Genomic DNA, 18642 nt, shown 5'->3' on the forward strand with positions numbered 1-18642 from the left:
AGACCCCTAGATAATTTCCTTGAGGTGTGTAGTTTCCCAGATGGGGTCACTTTTGGGGGATTTTTACTGTTTTGGCACCGCAAGAGCCCTTCAAACCTGACATGGTGCCTAAAATATATTCTAACAAAAATAAGGCCCCAAAATCCTCTAGGTGCTCCTTTGCTTCTGAGGCCGATGCTTCAGTCCAGTAGCACGCTACGGCCACATGTGGGATATTTCCTAAAACTGCAGAAACTGGGCAACAAATATTGAGTTGCATTTCTCTGGTAAAACCTTGTTTTATAAAAAAAATTGTATTAAAAATTTATTTCTGCAAAAAAATATGAAATTTGTAAATTTCACCTCTACTTTGCTTTAATTCATGTGAAATGCGTAAAGGGTTAAGACATTTTCTAAATGCTGTTTTGAATACTTTGAGGGGTGAAGTTTTTAAAATGGGATGACTTTTTGGGGGTTTCTAATATAGAAGGCCCTCAAAGCCACTTCACAACTGAACTGGCCCCTGTAAAAATAGCCTTCTGAAATTTTCTTGAAAATGTGAGAAATTGCTGCTAAAGTTCTAAGCCTTGTAACGTCCTAGAAAAATAAAAGTATGTTCAAAAAACGATGCCAATCTAAAGTAGACATATGGGGGATGTTAATTAGCAACAATTTTGGGTGGTATAACTGCCTGTCTTACAAGCAGATACATTTAAATTGAGAAAAATGCTAATTTTTGCAATTTTTCGCAAATTTTTGGTGTTTTTCACAATTAAATACTGAACATATCGAGCAAATTTTGCCAGTAACTTAAAGTGCAATGTGTCACGAGAAAACATTCTCAGAACCGCTTGGATAGGTGAAAGCATTCCAGAGTTATTACCACATAAAGTGACATGTCAGATTTGAAAAATGAGGCTCTGTCAGGAAGGTCAAAAGTGGCTAAAGAGGGAAGGGGTTAAAAACGTATACGCTCGGCGGACAGCACAAACACGATGTTAATGTGGCCTAAGTGTGGTTTCGGCTACCCCTACGTGGGACCATACCCTAAGGGGTTAATGGGGATGTCCATGATAACATGTACACAGTACCCTGGAAAAGGTATCCAGATATAACCTGTTGAATGTATGACATGAGGACATACGTCTATGGTTACATCACATCTTACAGTACTATTTTTTATTTTTTTTTTAACGTAATAAACTCGACACAGGCTGAAAACGTGGTGTGAACACCTTGCCTGACAGTTGTATATCTCGGACAGCTGGACGTGATGGCTGGTATTCAGCTAAGTAATTAAAATATTTCCATTCAACAGAAAGCAGAGATCTTGAAACCAGTAAGGAATGAGATCACACAACATGTATGTAAGAAAGTTGTATAGCGTTGCATTATAAAGCGATTTAATTGAATATACATAAATGCTCATTAGTTGAAAGAAACCCTTGCTCTATAAGCAAACAATACCCCCGGAAGCATGGTGAAGGAAACGCATAACCGACTGCTGCTTCAGCTACGTGGAAACGACAATGCGGCAGACATTAGATATCACCCACATACACGTTTCACCAGTTTGCCCATGTAAAAAATGGCCGCGCACACTTCACAGCGCAGAAGTCGATGGTCGGCATTACGTCCACTAGAGGCGCAACAACTTCCACTTTTCTGTCTCTAACTTGAGGAGCCATTGAGGTGATGATATTCGTGGAGCGGACAAAGCGCCTTGGTCGCCGGAAATATGTCTTCCTCCCTACTGTTACAGCTACTTAGTTGCAGTCAAAATACAAAATAGCGCTACGTTCTGACGCCTTATTGCTGAGCCGAGCGCTGCTGTCACGGTGGAGCATGACCAGGAAACGTGGACAGGTATAGTGTGGCAGCTGCTTGTAGTTTAGTAACTAAATGTTACAATGTTTTGTGTAGAGAAGTGTAATGCGGTTTATCGGTTTTTGTGTAAACACTAATGGCTGTGTGCATTTGTTTTTCCTTTTAAGGAACTTTGCAGGCTTAGGTAATGGGGCTCCATGGGTATAAAACGTGAAAATGATAAAGTTTGTAATATACTTACCTTAGTGACTTTTCTTTTCTTGCATCCCTGCTCCCCACCTGTCCCAGTCATCTTCTGTGTATGTAGTGTATATGATGATGTGACGGCCATACAACATCACATCAAGTAACCATGGCAGCCGATCGCTGCCTGTCGCAGAAAGTATTTGTCCATCGTGTGATCACATCGGGCAGAGGTGATTGGTGGCTGTGGTCATGTGACATAGCGTGGAAGTCATGTCATCGTGTTTGTTATTTAAACGAAAAAGAACCAGGAGCAGTGATGCAGGAATGGCGCATTCACATTATACACCTATGTAGCCCCATTATCTGTTTCTGGAATATACGTTTAGGCTGGAAACCCATGGCACGCAATGTAATCTCGTGCGAGATCGAATCGTAAAATTACCTGTGATAAGTGCATCGCGATTTTATGCAATTTTACAATATTTAGCCTTTCAGCCTTCTTTTTGAGGATTATAGAATCCATTGCATTGCGCCTTTTACATTTAAATTGTTCAGTAAGGCCTCATGCACACGAACGTATTTTTGTCCTCTCGTAAATACTGGTGTAAATATGGGTCCTTGGTCACACGTATTCGACCCGTATTTACGGGCATGTTTTCGCTGCAAAATTACACTGCAGTAATCGGCAGCCCCTTCTCTCTAACCGTGCAGGATAGAGAGAAGGGACAGCCCTTTCTGCAGTAAAAGACATTCATACTTACCCGGCCGTTGTCTTGGTGACGCGTCCCTCTCTTGACATCCAGTCCGACCTCCCTGGATGACGCGGCAGTCCATGTAACCGCTGCAGCCAGTGATTGGCCTGTGATTGGCTGCAGCGGTCACATGGGCTGAAACGTCATCCTGGGAGGCCGGACTGGAGGAAGAAGCAGGGAGTTCTGGGTAAGTATGAACGTCAAATTTTTTTTTTACAGGTTGATCTATATTGTGATCGGTAGTCACTGTCCCGGGTGCTGAAAGAGTTACTGCCGATCAGTTAACTCGTTCAGCACCCTGGACAGTGACTATTAACTGACATCGCCTAGCAACGCTCCCGTAATTAGGGGTCCACACACGTAGTCCACCGTAATTACGGGAGCCCCATAGACTTCTATGGGCCTGTCCGTGCCGTAATTACGGCCTGAAATAGGACATGTTCTATATTTTTCAACGGCCCGGGCACCTTCCAGTAAGCATACGGGGAGGTACCCGTGGCCAATAGAAGTCTATGGGCCCATGATTACGGCCCGTAAATTACAGCCGTTTTTACGTTCGTGTGCATGGGGCCTAAGACGGGACGGGTGCTGATCAGTGTAAATAAGGGTCCAGCTTTTAGCATGGAGGTCTCTGCATTTCTGAAGATCTTTAAAGAGGCTCTGTCACCAGATTTTGCAACCCCTATCTGCTATTGCAGCAGATAGGCGCTGCAATGTAGATTACAGTAACGTTTTTATTTTAAAAAAACGAGCATTTTTGGCCAAGTTATGACCATTTTTGTAGTTATGCAAATGAGGCTTGCAAAAGTCCAAGTGGGTGTGTTTAAAAGTAAAAGTCCAAGTGGGTGTGCATTATGTGCGTACATCGGGGCGTTTTCAATACTTTTACTAGCTGGGCGCTGTGAAGAGAAGTAACATCCTCTTCTCTTCAGAACGCCCAGCTTCTGACAGTGCAGATCTGTGACGTCACTCACAGGTCCTGCATCGTGTCGGCCACATCGGCACCAGAGGCTACAGTTGATTCTGCAGCAGCATCAGCGTTTGCAGGTAAGATCGACTAACCTGCAAACGCTGATGCTGCTGCAGAATCAACTGTAGCCTCTGGTGCCGATGTGTCCGACACGATGCAGGACCTGTGAGTGACGTCACAGCGTGATCTGCCAGAAGCTGGGCGTTCTGAAGAGAAGTGGATGATACTTCTCATCAGAACGCCCAGCTAGTAAAAGTAGTAAACACGCCCCGATGTACGCACATAATACACGCCCACTTGGACTTTTACTTTTAAACACACCCACTTGGACTTTTGCAAGCCTCATTTGCATAACTACAAAAATGGTCATAACTTGGCCAAAAATGCTCGTTTTTTAAAAATAAAAACGTTACTGTAATCTACATTGCAGCGCCTATCTGCTGCAATAGCAGATAGGGGTTGCAAAATCTGGTGTCAGAGTCTCTTTAAGCAATTGTTGACAGCACTTTCATTCTTTCCTTATATGATTATCTCATTCTCTTAGTTCATTGATTTTTTTTTTTTTTTGATTTTTTTTTTTTCTCCTTTCAGATCTTTTATAATTAATCATTATGCGAAACCTGAAGTTACTAAAGTCTTTGTACTGTGGCGCCACTCGAGGTTTTGGCACTGCGCAATGCATGACTGTGCGTACAAACACTGGAACAGTTCTCATTGGATCAAGCTATGGCTTTGTGGAGTTGGATCCTAATACAGAGCAGGTGACTCATTTCTGAATTACTCTCTTTAAAATAAATATATATATATTTTTTTATCCAGCCTTTACATGATCAGCAATTGTCTACAATATAAGGGTATACTCGCACGGTGTGGTCAAATCGCGGTTTATTACCATAAAATGATGGCAAAATACCTTTTGGGTTTGCCACGATTTTGCAAAAAAACACTACATTTTGTCACGATTTGACCGCCCCATGTGAATATACCCTTAGTTATCCTTTATAGAAGAGTGTAGCAAACTAGAGTTCCCTGCAGCCACTCTCATAGCGTTGTCAGCAGAATAGAAGAGAATTTACATATTCTGTCTGTACATGGAAACTCTATGGACTCGATACGGCAACAGAGTTTTTATTTGTAACTGCGAGCGCTACCATTGTTACTAACTGCTCTGCCTACGCATTTTCCCCAGATTCTTACAGATGTCTCTTTAACAGTTGAGAGCTTTTTACCAGAGGATGGAAGTGGTCAGGTTGTTGGGATACAAGATGTTCCTGATCAGGAGTCTGTGTGCATTGCCACTGCCACTGGTGATGTCATCCTGTGTAATCTGAACACTGGCCAGGTAATTGTTTAATATTGCTTTATTTAAAAAATACCTCCTTACAAAGAGTCCTGTAAGGCTATGTTCACACGGAGTATTTTGGGGGAGGAATATCTGCCTCAAAATTCCGTTTGGAACTTTGAGGCAGATATTCCTCTCCCTGCACGCCGATTTTCGCAGCAATTATCGCGCCGTTTTTCGCCCGCGGCCATTGAGCGCCGCGGGCATAAAACAGCGAGATATACGCTTTCTCCTGCCTCCCATTGAAGTCAATGGGAGGTCAGAGGCGGAAGCGCCCAAAGATAGGGCATGTCGCTTCTTTTTCCCGCGAGGCAGTTTTACTGCTCGCGGGAAAAAGACGCCGACGCCTCCCATTGAAATCAATGGGAGGCGTTCTCGGGCCGTTTCTGCTGAGTTTTGCGACGCGGTTTCCGCGTCAAAAAACTCGGCAAAATACCCTGTGTGAACATAGCCTAACTGTGCACTTTCTCTTGTAACCTCAGCTCTAAACTTCTGCCTTCGGGATCTTTGACAAGAAGTAGTTGTTTCTAGCAACTTCCATCGTCCGTCATATTGCTTTTCCTGTCATCTGGTCACCCACAGATCCCCCACTCCGCTTTTCCTCTCATCCTCTTCACTTTACTGAAACATGCATGAGTCTCAGCCTACAGAGTGGGCAATATGATCTTGTATAAGTGACCAGACAAAGAATGACGAGAGGGCACATCCTTGAGAAATAAGGGTATGTCCACACGGCAGCGTCCAATACGCCTGATATTACGGAGCTGTTTTCAGGCGAAAACCGCTCCTGAATTTCAGACGTAATTGCTCGTACTCGCGTTTTTCGCGGCGTCAATTACGGACGTAATTGGAGCTGTTTTTCAATGGAGTCAATGAAAAATTGTTCCAATTACGTCTCAAGAAGTGACATGCACAGTGCGCACAGAACATCGTAAACCCATTGATTTCAATGGGCAGATGTTTGGAGCCATATTTACGGACGTAATTCAAGGCGTAAAACGCCCAAATTACGTCCGTAAATAGGGCGTGTGAACATACCCTAAAACTAAACTTAAAGGGGTTTTCCCATCTGAGACATCTATGACATATCCACGGGGTATGTCAGATAGATGCGTGTCTCACTTCTGGTGCCTGCACCGATCTCTAGAACGGGGCCCCCTAAACTCCGTTCTACTGCTCTGTGTCGTGATTAAAGCGTGTGATTTCCAACAATGAATTATGGAAACAGCGTAGCTCAATGAGCTACACTGTTTCCGTAACTTCCATAGTAGTGAATGGCAGTTACGGAAGCAGTGTAGCATGCGAGCAACGCCGTTTCCATAATTCATGGTCGGTAATTACACACGTCGGCCACAACAGAGTGGTAGAACAGAATTTAGAGGCTCCCATTCTAGAGATTGGTGGGACCCGCATCTATCTGACATTTATGACACATCCTGTGGCTATGTCATAAATGTCTCTGATGGGGAAAACCCCTTTAACCCTTTCAGGACCAAGGGTCCTCGATGCCTCAATGACCAGCCCCATTTTTTCAAATCTGACGTGTAATTTTATGTGGTAATCACTCTGAAATGCTTTTGCCTATCCAAGCAATTCAGAGATTGTTTTCTCGTGACATATTGTAATTTGTTAGTGAAAAAATTTGGTCAATAATTTCATAGCTTATTTGTGAAAAACGCCAAAATTTAAAGAAAATTTGCAAAAATTCAAATTTTTCTAATTTTAAATGTAATCTACATGGTAAAACAGATAGTAATACCACACAAAATTGTTGCTAATTAACATACTCCATATGTCTACTTTATATTTGCATTGTTTTTTGAACATTATTTTATTTTTCTAGGACGTTACAAGGCTTAGAACTTTAGCAGGAATTTCTCACGTTTTCAAGAAAATTTCAAAAGGTTATTTTGTCAAGGACCAATTCAGTTCTGAAGTGGCTTTGAGGGCCTTATGTACTAGATAGACCCCATAAATCACCCCATTTTAAAAACTGCACCCCTTAAAGTATTCAAAACAGCATTCAGAAAGTTTATTAACCCTTTAGGCGTTTCACAGGAATTAAAGCAAAGTAGAGGTGAAATTTACAAATTTCATTTTTTTTGGGCGAAATTCATTTGTAATACATTTTTTTTCTGTTACACAGAAGGTTTTACCAGAGACATGCAACTCAATATTTTTTTTTTAAACTCGTTTTATTGAAAAAATTCACAATACAAATGTCTTGGGTAAAGAACAGCAAATGGAGTACATTTAGGCAATAGTACATTACATTAACATAGTAACAGGACATAGTAGGCCACATAGTAATCTTCAATAATGACATCCCATCGGGCACCGTACAATTAGGTCAATTTCCAAATTATTCCCAACAAGATATAGAAGTCCTGCAAATAACTACAATTATTCCAGCAGCTCTCGTCAAGGTTGCAACAAATGGTCCCTGAGATCAGCCAATCTATGCGGAGTATACAGAGTGCATGGTGAATCACACCAAATCTGCCATATTTTATAGAATTTACTAATACACCCTCTTTTCTTATATAAAACTCGCTCGTATGGGATAATCGAGTTGATCAGCGATTTCCATTTCGTCACCCTAGGCGGTCGCTGGTCCATCCACCTGAGTGCAATGGTTTTCCTTGCCATAAACAATACCTCTTGCAGAAGTATTCGCAGGTGGTATGGCCACTGATCTTCAGGTAACACCCCAAATAGACAGACCTTAGGAGAAAGAGGAACCGGTTGCCTCACCACTTCTTCAACCACTTTTATCACGTCCCCCCCCCAAAAGGAGGCCACCATTGGACAGTCCCAAATCATATTCCAGAAATCAGATCTGGGAAAACGGCATCTATGGCATTCAGTGCTAGGGTATCTGCCCATTCTATACAGTCTCACCGGAGTGAGATAGCTCTGATGTACTATGGATAGTTGAATCATTTTATTGTTTGCCTCCGGTGAGGCCGAGAGAGGGGATGAGAGTATTTCCGCCCATTCCTCCCTCGTCAAATCCGGTATCGAGCCCTCCCACTTATCCTTCACCGGTAACGTAACACTGGCCAATTTAGCTTGTATAAGAGCAGTGTAAATAGCAGAAATCAACCCGCGTGGGCCCTGTGATCTAAAAACTCCAATCAGAGGGAATCGTGAGAATTCGTGATCTAACCTGGGGTATTGACTCGCGAGAGCATGTCGCAGCTGCAAATATCTATAGAAACTCTCTCTAGGAATTTGAAAGTCCTCTTGTGTAAAGGACTTAAAGGCATTATCAACATAAACATCCCCAATATTATGCACCTCAAATCCGCTCCAGAAAGGGGGGGCTTGCCCTTCCAATAGATGAGGAAGAAGGGGATTATCCTACAGCGGCATGTCCACCTGTATATCCGCATATGCATAAATTTGTTTGGCAGCCACCCAGGCCTGCACTGCCACCCTATGTACGGGAAGCAGTGCCTTATAAGTTCCCGGAGAACTTTCCAGTACTGGCAATAGGAGTGTGAGCTGTAAATATGTAGCGAGGTGTTGTTCCCGTGTTGGTAACGGGTCCGGCCTGGTCCATAGCTGCAAGTATCTCAGGTGCCCGGCTAGATAGTACATGTACAGGTCCGGTAGTGCCACCCCTCACATGTGCTTAGGTCTCTGCAGGGTAGACAAACTAAGTTTGGATCTATTGGATCCCCAAATAAAGGCTGGGAATAAGGCATGAAGGGATTTAAAAAAGGCCTTATATACAGGTGTGGCGGCGTGCTCCAGGACATACAAACATTTAGGAAGAATAACCATTTTAATTAAATTTACTCGGCCCGTCACTGCCAATGGAAGGGTACCCCACACTCTAAATTTAAGTCTAATGTATTCCATCAGAGGGAGTATATTGGTGGCTCGGTCCTGCCTATGTTCTCTGTTTATAATAATGCCTAGATATTTGAATGACGACACCACCTGTAATCCATACTCCGCATCCGACCAACCCACCCCCTTTAAAGGCATGAAAAAAGATTTGTTCCAGTTAACATGTAGACCAGAAAACCTTCCAAACTGGTTCAGGACTTCAATAGCTAGCCCCAGAGTATCCCTCGGGTATGACATGTACAATATCATATCATCTGCGTACAAGCTGATCCTCTCCTCCCTGCCCCCCAACGCTATACCCTAATATTCTGGATGCGTTCTGATGCGAATCGCCAAAGGTTCGATAGCTACTGCAAACAATAGCGGGGAGAGAGGGCATCCCTGTCTGGTACCTCTATGTAGATGAAAATAAGGGGACGTTATTCCATTAATCAAAATTTGCGCCATCGGATCTTTGTACAGAATTCTTATCCATTTAATGAAAGTCGGGCCAAAACCAAACCTCTGTAGCGTTTCAAACAAATATGCCCACTCAACGGAATCGACGGCCTTGGCCGCCTCAAGGGATGCCATAGCCCAGTCCTCCTTTAGTGCCTCACCAATTTGAGCTAAAATTTGAACCTTGCGTATATTATCAGAAGTGGACCTCCCAGGCATAAAGCCCGCCTGGTCCGGATGGATGATTTGTAATATTACCTTATTCAATCTAGTTGCCAGTACCTTCGCGAGTAGCTTGTAATCAAGATTCAGTAATGAGATAGGACGGTAAGAACTACTCTCACTAGGGTCTTTGTCAGGTTTTAGCAAAACTACAGTCGTGGCGTCATAGAAACTGTCCGTCAGTTTACCCTCCCTCAGAGCGTGAGAATACATGGAGCATAGCGGGGGAATGAGCTGGTCAGAATAACGAAGGTACACCTCCAGTGGAACCCCGTCCGGGCCAGAGGCCTTACCCTTTGACATATTCTTCAATGCCTGTATAACCTCGTCTCCCGTAATGTCTAGTTCCAGGGTGTCCCTTCCTGCCTCATCAAGCTGCGGAAAGCTCAGGTCATTCATATATGTCATACACTTGGACCATTCATATGCAGACTGGGAGGAGTATAAGTCCCTATAGAATTGAGTGAAACGGGCAGCTATTCTGGGAGTATCATTCAAGTCACGTCCCTGATCATCCTTAATCTTTAGTATAGCTGAACTTTGAGAGTTGTGGCGAATTAAATGAGCTAACAATTTTCTAGATTGGTTACCCAATTCAAAGTATGTTTGCCTCGCAAAAAATAGTTTCCTATCGGCTCTTTCTTGTAACAATAATAAATATCTGCGGCCCACCGTTAGCCATGCATTCTTATTTGCCTCCGAGGGGTTCGCTATGTACCCGTCCTCCAGTGCTTTACATTGCTGCGCCAACTGACCCTCTTCCCTCGCCGCTTCACGTTTTATATAAGATTTGGTAGATTGCAGGCATCCTCTCAGATAGGCCTTTAGGGTATCCCACAAAATATTTAAATTCTCACACGAGCCATTAGTGTCTTGGAATACCTCCAATTGATCCAGTATGCGATCTTGCGGCCCTATCAGGGTAAGCCAAAATGGGTGAATTGTCCAGTTGCCAGGTCTCATGGGCCCTGGAATATTGAAACGTGATACCACCGGAGAATGATCCGATACCCCTCTCGTCTCATAAGATATACCCATTACCATAGGGACCATTAGGGCATTCCCGAAGATATAATCTATACGAGACAGAGAGTTTCTACCAAGAGAGTGACATGAGTATACTTTTGCATTTGGATGCCTACACCTGAATATATCCATCCGTCCCATTTCCTGAAACAGCCGGCTCAACGACGACGGGGCCACTGGCGCAGAGCCAGAGTCTGCATCCCCCCTGAATCTATCACGACTGGGATCCAAAACCATATTGAGGTCCCCCATACCCAATACCGTAGCCTGCGGATATGCACCTGCCGCATGCAAAATCTGTACATTCGCCGGGGGCGGAACATATAATCCCAGTAATACAAAGGGTATAGTTTCAATGTATGCATGTATATACACATATCTGCCCTCTTTATCCACATTAAGTTTGACCACTTCCCACCGTAGAGATTTGTGAACCAGTACAGAGACCCCCCGGGAATAAGACGTATGAAAGGAGTGACAAGACCATTGGATCCATGGCCTGTGTAATAACCTCACTTTATCTGGGACTAAGTGCGTCTCTTGCAGACATATAATGGAAGAATAAAATTTACGGTCACATGCAAAGATGGCCGCCCTTTTTTGCGGAGTGCCCTACCCCCGTACGTTCCATGACATGATCGGTATAGACGTCATTATCGGTACCGGAAACTAAGTCTACATCGGAGAGAGGTTGTCTCCCGACTCCCGGATAGGACAAATATATGGTCTCTAGTGACCTTTATCACACCACGTTGTACTATGCAATCCCTTAGACATTTGCATTCATAAATGAGTATAATTCCGCCTACATACGGCATTGAAAACAGGAACGACAGAACTAACACATAAACAGTGAACTGCATCGGCAATGCAAGATGACACATAGGCCATTGCCGAAACATGCCCTTCTTGTGGCACTAAAGAGTAACGGGGAAGGCCCCGTGCCATTAGGCTGTATTAGAGTATCCTTCCCTATCTGCAGCCCTACGTAACACATTACATCAGGAGCCCCTTCCAAAACTTGCAGAGATTAGCTATAAATCAAACCTCAGTATAAGCCATAAATCGGCAGTAATCAACCACAAAATGCGTATCGGGCAGGTACCAGGAACAGTCCCGAGTTCCCTTAGCTGAGGCTCATTCTGCACACTAGCCGACTCACTCCTTCCCGGTACAGGATAAGTTCCTCAAGCAAGGTGAGACTGGATTGGCGCTCTCCTCTCCCCACAAGACAGATCCTGGCAGTCCATCCAATATAGATGAGAAGGATGAGAATAACCCTTTCAAGGCCTCCAGAACGATCAAACTGCAGGGTCTATCCTCCAACCTGGGTGCACCATAATAGTGGCAGCCTTCCTTGGGCGCAATAAAACAAACCAGGTGCATTGGCGTACATCTGGTACAATACAGGAGGTAATCCAACGGCAACTTTAAATTCCGGTACGTTCCATTCTCGCCGGCCAAAGCACTCACACGCGGCGGGGCGATCTTCTTCCTCTCACCCAGTCTGCCTCCACCGGTGAATTGAAAAAGAGCGGTCGTTTTCCACTACCCGCAGCCGTGCTGGATACGCCATGGAGTATGGTATATTAAGATCTCGTAGCCGCCTTTTCACAGCCATAATAGTAGCTCTACGTTTCTGTAGATCAGCAGAAAAATCTGGAAATATGGAGATAGCAACGCCATTGTATGTAATCCCTTGTAGTCGGCGGGCTTGATGCAGGATCATATCCCTGTCGTTACAATTAAGCAAACGGGCCAGCATCGGCCTCGGAGGGACCCCAGACGGGGGAGGTCTTGCAGGTACCCTGTGTGCCCTTTCCACTGCAAAAGCCTGCAAGTAAGGTGCGTCCGGCAATATTTCTTTCAGCCATTTAGATATAAATTCGCCAGGATCTTGGCCCTTCGACTTCTCAGGCATTCCAATTATCCGAATATTATTTCGGCGCAACCTATTTTCCAGGTCGTCATTTTTCTGTTTTAAAAGCTCAGTCATGGATTCCAGGTCAGAAATAGCACGTGGCATGGCTGCCGTCCTGTCTTCCACTACTGACACTCTATCTTCCACATGCGTCACACGTTCTCTCAAGGCCTGCATATCCTGCCTGATCAGGCCAATATCAATTTTCACCTCCTCCATCTTACCGGTCAGTGAGGTCTTGCATGCTGATATGGCTGCCAGGAGTTTATTCATCACCTCAGATGGGGTAGGTTCCGGCTCCGTCTCCTCCACCACCGCTGAAGAGGAGGCCGTCCCTCCAGGTGTCTCACTGCCCTTTGAACGCTGCTGCAGGGAAGCACGGCCGCCATCTTGGGTTTCTCCCCGGGCGAAGCTCTGCAGCTTTTCCTTGGCCGTTTGGCCTCTCGTGGGGCCCATAACACCGCTCCTACCACCCGACTGCTGCCTGGATCTCCGGGACGTAATGGTGAAGGTAAGGAAACGATAAGGATGCTAGCAGGATCAGTATAGCACGGGACCACAGCGGAGCTCCTAAGTCATGCGACTGCTCCCGTTGCACGCCACGCCCCATGCAACTCCATATTTCTTGCCCAGATTCTGCAGTTTTTAGAAATATCCCACATGTGGCTCTAGTATGATAATGGACTGAAGCACTGGCCTCCGAAGCAAAGGAGCACCTAGTGGATTTTGGGGCCTCCTTTTTTTTTTAAAATATATTTTAGGCACCATGTCAGGTTTGAAGAGAGGTCTTGTGGTGCCAAAACAGTGGAATCTCCCCAAAAGTGGTTTGGGAAACTACACACCTCAAGGAATTTATCTAGGGGTTTAGTTAGCATCTTGACCCGACAGGTCTTTTGCTATATTTATTGGAATAAGTCTGTGAAAATGAAAATCTATTTTTTTTCTGAAAAAATATAATGTAATTTTTACAAGGAATAAATAATAAAAGCACCCCAAAACTTGTAAAGCTATTTCTCCCGATTACGGCAATACCCCATATGTGGTAATAAAGTTCTGTTTGGACAATAAAGTTCTGTTAGGCAGAGCTCAGAAGGGAGGGAATGCCATTTGGCTTTTGGAGCGCAGATTTTGCTTGGTAATAGTTCTGTTTGGGGTTTTGCAGGTATTTCAGTTTATAATGTGGGGGTATATGTAAGCTGGGCAGAGTACATCAGGGCATAACAAGTGGGTAAATAAATAATACATAGATTTGTGGCCGGTGTCGCACTGATAAATGGTGCCCAATCTTATCCACTTTTGGACACTGCACAATTTCTGTCGCTATATTCTGAGCGCCAGAACTTTTTTTTTTTTTCTCCACCTGAGCCGTGCGAGGGCTTATTTGTTACGTTACAATCTGTAGTTTTCATTGGTACCATTTTAGGGTACATGTGATTTTATTTATTTTTTTGATCACTTTTTATTCGATTGGTTGTTTTTGTTTTTTTTTTTGCAAGCAAAGTGACAAAAACAAATACATTTTGACAATGTTTTTGTCCTTTTTTTTACAGTAATCACTGCGCTATAAATGACATTTTACTTTATTCTGCAGGTCGATATGATTACGGCGATACCATATATATATATATATATAGTTTTTTTATGTTTTGTGGCGTTTGCGCAATAAAATCACTTTTCTATAAAAAAAAATTTTTTTTGTGTCACCATATTCTGAGCCGTAATTTTATTTTTATTTTTCAGTCAAAGCTGTGTAAAGGCTTTTTTATCACTTTTCTATATTTTGGGGCGGGGTAATTGACAAAAAAAGAAGTGATGCTAGTATTGTTTTTTAATTTATTTTTTGCGGTCTTCACCGTGCGGGAAAAATAATATTATAGTTTTATAGTTGGGGGCGTTACGAACGCAGTGATACCAAATATGTGTACTGTTTTTTAACGGTTTATTTTTTTTCCTATAATAAGAGACTTCTTTATAGGAAAAAAGCATTTTTTTGTTTTTATAGCTTATAACTTGTTTTTACACTTTTTATTTATTTTTTTTAACTTGAAGACCTGCAGCACTGATGGCTGCTATAATACATTACACTACCTAGGTAGTGTAACGTATTATAAACTGTCAGTGTGACGCTGACCGTCACACTGACAGGAAGCCTATTAGGACCAGCTGGTCCTCATAGGCTTCCGTGAATGGCAGACCGGAGGCTGTTGTACGGCCTCCGGTTTTGCCATGCAACCGACGGCAGCACCCGCAATCGGTCCTCGGGAAAGTTTGTTGTATCAACAAACTTTCCAGTTTGTTGCTACAACAAACTTTCCCTGCGATCACATGATTGGGACCTGAACCAATCAGGTCCCGGTCATGTCTACGGGACCAGAGGCAGGGGATAACAGCGAGATCCGGGTGTCAGCGTTACTCTGAGACACCCGGATCGCGCTTTTAACACCCACTGTGAATTCACGTTGGCGCTGCACAGAGCCCAGCAAGCGCCGACATAAATTTACAGTGGGCGGTCAGGAAGCGGTTAATCAGTTCGGCTGTCAGAGAACAGGTTGCTGGGGAGCCGCAGACACTGACACATCTGGCGTCCGAGCGCTTTTTACAATGCTGTGCCGGCTGGAACAGTGATCTGTATATTCACGCCCTGGCTGCACGGGGTATGTGCGAAAAGGACGTGAATATACAGATTGTCGGCATGAAAGGGTTAATGGCGTTTCAAAATGTTTCTCTTGTTCTTGCAGGCCATTGCCCTATAAATGAGAACCAATTTATTTCCTATTAACTACTACAGCTCAGTTTTGTTGTGCCTTTTTATGTGATTATTATTGTTTGGGAGATTTAACATCTGCAAACACCCGAGCAGACTTTATAACAAAATACGTTTTATTCTTTATTTTGCGCAATGTGCATACAAGTAAGACTCTGTTCACCGCAAATTTTTGCCCTATGGATCTACTGTGTGTGTGTGTGTGTGTGTATGTGTGTATGTATGTATGTATGTATATATATATATATATATATATATATATATATATATATATTTCTATATATATTTATTACTGTACAGTACTAATAGACGTCTACTGTGCAGACACGTCAAAATGAAGTCTATGTACTTTCATAATGGAAGTCAGAAGCAGAATTAAAACCTGTATCTGTCAATTGTATACTAGTTGCATTCAACCGAATCTGTAGAAAAATAAGTTTACAGTTCACTTTAAAATGGACCTGTCACTAGATCATATAAGTTGAACTGGTTTACTGACCTAAATATCGCTATCTCCCTGTTTCCAGCACTGTATTTCTTTGTTTCCTGGATCCCCACGTTCCAGAGATATGACCCACTGTTGTGTTGGCTCCCTAAATGCTAATTTACTGTAGTTGGCCAACAGGGTGTGAACTACCCTCAAGCTGCCTCGCGCTGATTGGTCCACATCAGAGGCAGGGAAGATTGCTCCACCCCGTTGGCCAACTACAGCAAATTAGCATATAAGGAGCCAACACAACAGTGGGCCATATCTCTGGAATGGGTAGGATGGTCCAGGAAAAAAGAAAAACCGCGCTGGAATCAGGGAGACATCGCTATTCAGGTCAGTTAACCAGTTCAACTTAGGCTATGTTCACATCTGCGTCAGGGCTCCATTCCGTCGGAACGGAGCCCTGACTGACACAAACTGAAACCAAAAGTTTCCGTTTCCATCACCATTGATTTCAATGGTTGTCTTCGTTGCGCAAGGGTTTTGACGGGATGAGTACCGTAGTCGACTACGTTATTTATCCGTCAAAACGACGCAGATGTGAACGAAGACTTATGTGACCTAGTGACAGGTCCTCCTTTGAGTTCCATCAGTTTTTTGCAGTGTTCTGCTTTGACAAGAGAAATCATAGGTTTGTATCCTGTTGTACAAGTGTATTGTATTAATATTTTCTTGGGCAGTGCATGTTGTGTGTTGTATGTCTCAACTTTTACTTCTGTATAATACACCCTATTCCCTCTTTTCTTCTATTTGTTTTACCTTTTTATTTGCGTCAAAGACATCGTTATGAATTATGTTCCAAATATCTTTTAAATTTTTTATTTTACTTCACAAGTTTTCAAGTTTGAAATATTGTATAACAAATATTCAGATTTTGCAATATGTAATTTTATTTTTTTTAAAGCTTTTACAGATTATTTTGGACATCCACATATTAATAATTTTTTTTCCTCTCACAGCTGGAATGTGTTGGCAGTGTGGATAGTGGTATAGTTACCATGAGTTGGAGCCCTGATCAGGAACTTGTTCTCCTTATAACAGGTATATGTCCATTATGGGAATGATTTATTTACTAATGTTACGGTAAGCAGGCTTTACTCACTGTTGAATTCTTCCTTCTCATAGTGCAGAAGCTTTAGCTTTCACCAGTATAGACATCAGTATATATGTATATAAATATATATGGATGTATTGGCGCCTCATACATCTATAACTTTCTCCTTACATCGTTACATAGTTGAGAAGGTTGAAAAAAGACACCGGTCCATCAAGTCCATCCTATAATCCTACCGTGTTAATCCAGAAGAAGGCCAAACCCCCATGAGATTGATTCCAATTGCCCCATTAGGGGAAAAATTCCTCCCTGACTCCAAATATGGAAATCAGAATAAATCCCTGGATTAACGTCCCATTTTCAGAATACAGTATTCATAACATGTAATATTATATTTTTCAAGAAAGGCATCAAGGCCCTTCTTGAACTTGTTCAAAGAATCAACCATCACAACATCCTGTGGCAGAGAGTTCCATAGTCTCACTGCTCCCCCATTAAAGAATTTCTGTCTGTGATGATGGTGAAACCTTTTTTCCTCTAGACGTAGAGGATGCCCCTTGTCCTTACAGGCCTAGGTGTAGAAAGAACATTAGAAAGATCTCTGTACTGTCCAATTTTATATATTTGAACATTGTAATTAGATCGCCCCTAAGCCGTCCTCTTTTTTTTTTTTCCTGAACTGAATAGCCCCAAGTTTGATAACCTTTCTTGGTACTGCAATCCATCCATTCCCTTAACCCCTTCCCGACATTTGCCGTACATGTACGTCATGGAAAGCATTGACTTCCCGCATCTTGCCGTACATGTACGCCGAATGTTTGGGACCGGCTCAGAAGCTGAGCCGGTGCCATCATCACCGGATCTCCGCTGTATCTTACAGCTGACATCCGGCTGTAACGGCGGGGACCGAAATTAGCTTCGATCCCCGCCATTAACCCCTTAAGTGCAGCGCTCAAACGTGATCGCTGCACTTAAGGTGTTTGCAGCTCATCGGAACCCCAGTAATGAAATTGCCGGGGTTCCGGTGGCTGCAATGGCAACCGGAGGCCTAATACTGGCCTCCCGGTCTGCCTAGCACTGAAGCCGGTCAAGATCCGCCCGGCGGCGGAGCCTGATCGGCTTCCGTAGCTGCCGGCAAGATGGCGCTGGGTCAGGAGCTGATCCGGCGTCATCAGCGGTGGAAGTCAGCTGTACTGTACAACTGACATCCACCTGTAACGGCAGGAACCGGAGCTAGCTCCGATCCCTGTCATTAACCCCTTCGATGCAGCAATCGAAAGCGATTGCTGCATCGTAGCGGTTACTAGCAGATCGCCAGCCCTGACCGGCAATCAGGACTGGCGACTGCTGTTATGGCAACAGGAGACACAATGGTCTCCTGCTCTGCCATTACGGAAGCCGATTTAGGCCCCGCCGGGAGGCGAAGCCTAATCGGCTTGCTGTCAGTGAATGACTGACAGATCTAATACATTGCACTACATAGGTAGTGCAATGTATTAGAAAAAAAAAAATCTGACCGTTGGACCTTCAAGTCCCCTAGTGGGACTTGAGAAAAAGTGTAAAAAAAAGTATAAAAAAGTGTAAAAAAAAGTGCAAATAATAAAAGTTTGAAAACAATAAAAGTTTAAAGTAATCAAATAAAACACAATCCCCCTTTTACTCTTATCAAGTCCTTTATTATTGAAAAATAATAATAAACCATATGTATTTGGTATCGCCGCGACCGTAACGACCTGAGGTATCAAAATATTATATTATTTATTGCACACGGTGAACAGCGTAAAAAAAACCGTAAAAAACGTTATCAGAGTTT

The 18642-nt window shown here is 43.3% G+C and overlaps 1 protein-coding gene across 1 annotated transcript in view; it reads left to right on the plus strand.

Moving 5' to 3' along the window:
- Nucleotides 1-1647: 1647 nt before the first annotated feature.
- Nucleotides 1648-18642, plus strand: part of ELP1 (elongator acetyltransferase complex subunit 1) — a 96540-nt gene continuing 79545 nt past the window's right edge. The window contains exons 1-4 of the mRNA XM_075862789.1: nucleotides 1648-1845; nucleotides 4306-4475; nucleotides 4904-5056; nucleotides 16735-16816. Coding sequence (XP_075718904.1) covers nucleotides 4326-4475; nucleotides 4904-5056; nucleotides 16735-16816 — 385 coding nt within the window. The 5' untranslated portion in view covers nucleotides 1648-1845; nucleotides 4306-4325. The remainder of the gene's footprint in view (nucleotides 1846-4305; nucleotides 4476-4903; nucleotides 5057-16734; nucleotides 16817-18642) is intronic.

The sequence above is a fragment of the Rhinoderma darwinii genome, chromosome 1 (assembly GCF_050947455.1).
Source record: "Rhinoderma darwinii isolate aRhiDar2 chromosome 1, aRhiDar2.hap1, whole genome shotgun sequence".
In the NCBI taxonomy this organism is placed as follows: Eukaryota; Metazoa; Chordata; class Amphibia; order Anura; family Rhinodermatidae; genus Rhinoderma; species Rhinoderma darwinii.